The 5,378-nt window shown below is 35.6% G+C and overlaps 1 protein-coding gene across 1 annotated transcript; it reads right to left on the minus strand.

Moving 5' to 3' along the window:
* Positions 1-531: 531 nt before the first annotated feature.
* LOC132293376 (ACT domain-containing protein ACR10-like) lies at positions 532-5,028 on the minus strand. The gene is made up of 6 exons (XM_059790830.1): positions 4,487-5,028; positions 3,999-4,217; positions 3,410-3,515; positions 2,197-2,533; positions 1,457-1,741; positions 532-926 (listed from the first exon to the last, which is right to left on the minus strand). The coding sequence occupies exons 1-6, from the start codon at positions 4,638-4,640 to the stop codon at positions 789-791; spliced, it is 1,239 nt and encodes a 412-aa protein (XP_059646813.1). The 5' UTR covers positions 4,641-5,028; the 3' UTR covers positions 532-788.
* Positions 5,029-5,378: the final 350 nt, after the last annotated feature.

Consider the following 5,378-nt stretch of genomic DNA (forward strand, 5'->3'; position numbering starts at 1 on the left):
ACATACCTGTCAACCTGTCAAAGATAGAAAAAAGTAATACTTACTTATGGGAAGGATTCAATATCCTGAAGATCTCATCTCACCTCTTCAAGGCCGGAAGTTCGAATACTATTAGGGCCAACCCCAGAGAATTTTTCTGGTATATGTGGAACAGGGGAATTGCAAGTGCCCGGCAGTGGATTATGGGGTGCTCTAAGAGGGACAAAAGATGCGATTCATGATCAAAATAAGGAACAACTAATAGTGTATATACAAGATAGTTGATCCAAATAACAAAATCACAGAGATGCAAGAAAACTGTAGTATAATTCACATAATAGTTCTACATAGAGATCTTTCGGACAGCTCACACTTAGGATGTCCCTGTGAATTTTGAACCAAAAATCTGTCATCCTCTTGTATACAAAATGTTATACAAACAGAATTCATTTTAAAAAAGAAAACGAGTATTGTTGGACAGCATGGTTTAATCCAAAACAACCCATCAAAGCATTTCAGATATATTGAAGCATTTGTGTAATGGCACCATAATTCCCTCTAACTGCAGCTTTTATATATACAATATTACAATGCCAGGAGGGCTACACACCCCTTCTATCCACTATCTATCTCATTTTCATACTACAGAATTAGTCTTACAGAAGTAGCAAATTAAAATTTGGTACAGCTCAACCTTCTCATAATATATGTCCATATTTACACCCAGTAAATATAACTGGGAAAAGGTATACTATACAGAGGTTGAAGGAGCCTTTGCAATCCTGGAGGAATAATATCTTGATACATCATTATTCCCAACCCATTAACATCTTCCAAACTGCTTCCGCAATCATGTTCCTTGGCATAGACAAGCCATCTCCCTCATCAAGTAAAACTCTGTAAACTTCCCATTCCCGATCTCCAATCATGTGCCTCCCAATCTCAGCCTGGAAAAGCAATCAGATCAACTTACGGGGGAATAAGGGCTGAGAAAGGGAAAAAAGTACTGACTACAATAATTGTTTATTCTTAAGGAACCGATTGAGGGAAAAATTTTAGAATAAATTGTTCAAAACCATTTCATACACAACCAAAATAAATTTGTGGTCATGAAAAGGATGGTTGGAAACAGGGCCATTTTAAGTTCAACGCACCATGGAATATAGGTGGGAAGACAAGGATAATGCATTGTTGCAGTTCCAAGCCACCCAATTCCTGGAATTATGGCATCAACTTCCAATCTAATAAAGCCTAAGTACGCAATCAAAGGAGCATCTTGGCCAATGATGCATGGCAAGGCTAAAAATTCCAACAATGAACTGTTATAATGCATTAATTTTTAAATTGGCCTTTAAAGTAAATAAATAGAGAATCCCGATTTTTCAAGTAATAAGTACCAATCCCATTCTGAGCTACTATATTATGCAGATGGAGAAGTACTGATTTTGACTACTATAGTATGCAGATAAGGAAGTACCGAAAAGATGCTAGTGTTGAGAATCTTGAGCGCAAGGGTGATATCATAAAAAACGAGAGGTCGACCCTTGCCAGATAACTCCACAGGGTTGGCTACCAGCAGTTCTATATCAGGTCCCCGGCTCTCCAAAGCTACTCTTAAGGGACGGATTAGTTCCATTTGAAGACGAGAGCGTAATGCAGCCTGCTTGCTAGAGTCAACAATCTTCCTCCCATCTGCTTGCATAATGAACAAGTCCACCTCACAATTACCTCTCTCTTTCGACGTGAAGCGCCCATAAGATATCTGGTATACATTAATCATTATCAAATAACAAAAAATTAAAATTTCGGTTCCAGTTTAAGAACCAAAGGATGTCTGGAAATATGAAATATATAAGAAAGTAAAGAAGGATTCAAAATTGTAAGGCTACAAGGATGCTAGGTATGCAAGTGCAGTTATGTCATGCACCATTGGATAAGATTGGGCTATATGGTCTTTGATATGGATGCACAAATTGTAAGCAAAGCAAACGTAGAAATGGAGTATTGAATAGGAAGAACGTGACCCCTTACCACTCTGTACACTTTTACTATGTGTTTAATGCATTAAAAATTGCAAATTACTGTAGATAGAACTTGATGGAGTAAAAATTATTCAAAGTGTACAAGAAATATTGAATGTATTTATCCTACTAAACTTGGAAACATTATAGGGTATTTTCATTATTTATATCAAATTATAATATCAGAAGTATCTACCTGGATATTGTAATCTTTTAAAGTTCTCATTATATCGTAAAGGAGACCTTTGTGATCTTGACAAACAATTTGGACAAGCGTGTGAGCGGGACTGAGTGAGTTATCCATTGTGATAGATACACTGTTGAAGGTGAGCCTTTCACTTTGCCGTTCATCAAGCATCTCTAAGTTAAACTTGTCTTCTGTGATTGCAGGAGGAAGAAAAGAAAGCCCTTGTGAACATGCAGTAATTTCAGGACCAACCATTTCTATGTCACAACTTATCATGGCATCCCCCATAACAGATTTTAAATGGTCATAAGTATCCTCCTGCCTCTTTCTTGTATGTAGAAGTTCCCTGGTGATAAGATGACATTGAAATTACAATAAGTTCAGGAGCGTAAAGAACAAGATAAACTCAAGAATGCTTAAGAGAGGGAACATTCCCCTCAATTTACTCACATCCATCCACAAAAAATGCGATAACTTGGATAACTACTAAGATTTAATAGTCCTTTTACAAAAACCTGAATTGCATATCACTGAGAAAAGTTGTTCATTTTATGAGGAATACAATTCAGATTGAATTCATGATGTACCCACCCTAAAAAATAAATAAATAAAATGAAAATGAAAATGAAAATATGCACCTGCAGTCCTTTGAATATCAAAAATTCCTTTTACCCATTATCCATCCACTGGGTTCTGCTTACATGACCACAATTCAAAATCTACTTATTGCACAATTTTAGTTGCTAAGTAACCAAAATTTCATATACAATATTATTGTAATAGTCTTTGACTTTTCTAAATGAAGTGCAGATTTGTGGTAATCACAAATTAGTATGAGAGTGCAACTGTTAAAGTCTGGAGGTGGTCAACTGATTGGACAGGCCAAGTCAGCCGCTACATATCTCATCCCTCATTCCATTTTTTAAAAGAAGGATAAGCAGGCAAAGTGTTTGCTTCAAAATGATGCGGGTCAAACTTGTTCCCATAAAATATAATAATTACTAGGTTTCCTGTTTCAGTGATGTCCACATAATCAAATCATTTCCACTCAGTGAACACAGTATATAGCATCAATGTCACTTGAATAATTAAGAATTTCTACACTCACTTACTCAAGAAAGAAGAGTATAAACTTCAATAATAATAATAATAATAATAAAAATAGAAAGAACAGAAAATTATTTATATTATTTCAGTGGAGACTCTGTCAAGAATTTAAAACCTGGTATCTGTGATGAAGAACAGGTCGATCACTTTCCCATCTGGGGTGGTGGATACCTTCACTCTCTTTATAGTGAGCTCAAGCTCGTATAGCACCTCCGTCACATCTGCCCAAAATTTTCTCCAAAACTCAATGACGAATAAATCATTGATATCGTCCTAGAATCTAAATGCGCAGGTAGCAAACAAATGACACAGAAGAACAAGGGTGAATCAGATGAATTCAGACCCAAAATAGCTATATATAAAATAAAAATCATGTAATTCATTCTGCTCCAAAATTTTGTTTATAGGCTTAAGTTTTCTTTTATTTTCCCTATTGTTCATATGCAACCCAACAGAAGGTATGGAAAATAAAGAACAATGAAATTGCCACACTTAAACTTAAAACAAGAAGAGATGCTTATATTCAAAACCTAGCATACTGAGAAAAAAGATATAAAATCAAAATTCAATAATTGAAACATATAGCCTATATGTGAAAAATGAGTCTCGAACAAAACAAATTCAAATCAAACCCAAGAGACAATTTTCACAAGAAATAGGCAAACAGAAGTATCAAGGTTAAAAATATGGATAGGTTAAATTACCATGTAATAGGCCTCTTCGGTCATGGCAACATAACTTCAAGAGGAACACATCAGGAGGCTTGGGCGGCTGCAATTCGGATCGGTAAAAAGAGATCCCAGAAGCTGAAGAACAAGAAGGGCATACCCCTAAGAGTCTCTTCTTCAATAAACCCCATCTTGTACTCGGCTTCCCAACCACCCAGAACACTATGTAGCACCATTTCCCATCGGTAGACACATCTATACAACACAATATATATACAGATTAACTCATCTTGAACACGCATCACTTGTTCCACAAAAGTTCTAGAGAGAGAGAGAGCTGTGTAGCACCATTTCTCATGTCTTTTAACATCCAACAAATGAACATTCACAAGAATCCCAAATACCCAACAAATCGAAGAAACAAATCACAAAATCCAATTAACTGGGTTCACAAAATTTTAAAGAAAGATGAGAGAAATTAACAAATAATATATATAGAGAGAGAGAGAGAGAAATGGACATACCAACTCTGGCAATGCTCAAACCAAAGAAAAGGATGAGACGGCAAAGATCACAACCGAGGCCAGTCTTATCAGGGCAATTGACAGTAATCACACTTGGCTCTCCTTCTCTTTCAGACTGTCTGATTATCACTACGTCGTCTATTAGAATTCCCATCGATCTCTTCTTCTTCTTGTGGTTGGTGGTGTTGTTGCCCTGAAATTTTCAAAGACAAAGATTCAACTGCTCTTTGCTCTCACTCTCTCTCTCTCTCTATATTTTTCCGTCTAGAATGTTTTTCTCTGCCTGTTCTCTCTGTACAAACTAAGACGAAGCATAGGTGGTCGAAATATAGAGAGAGAAATTGGGTTTCTCTTATTTTCCTGTGTCTCCTTTACATACTCAATACAGAAATTCAACTGTTTTTCATTGACCGGACATGTGTGTATAGAAAAGACATATATATGTATATATACAGACACACACATATAGAGATTAGAGAGAGAGACAAGGGGGTGATCTGCGTTTCTCTGCTAATTCTTGTGATTAACTGGTGCTTAGGTGCTGTTTCGTTATCTACTGTGTGCCTTTAACAGTTCGACACACGAGATATTGGTGTTCTCAGTGAGCTGTGTAGAACTAGGAGCACAGCTTTCTCTCGTGTCTGATTAAAAGATAAAGAGGGAACTTTTTTTTTTAATTAGGGTCCAAGGACAATTATAATAAAAGAGGACTATTTAATAATTTTTCACACCAAGGACAATAACTCTAAGTACCATTTAATAATTTTATTTGTTTTTTTAATTTTTTGTTAAATTTTAATTATTATTTTTAAAAATATTAAAAATAAAAAATATTTTTTCAAAAATATTTTATATCAAAACAAACAGAACCCTACTACAATGAATGATGTTG

Source organism: Cornus florida, unplaced genomic scaffold (assembly GCF_030987335.1).
Source record: "Cornus florida cultivar Cherokee Brave unplaced genomic scaffold, ASM3098733v1 CherokeeBrave_3.0.0_Hap2_Chr02, whole genome shotgun sequence".
NCBI classification, from domain to species: Eukaryota; Viridiplantae; Streptophyta; class Magnoliopsida; order Cornales; family Cornaceae; genus Cornus; species Cornus florida.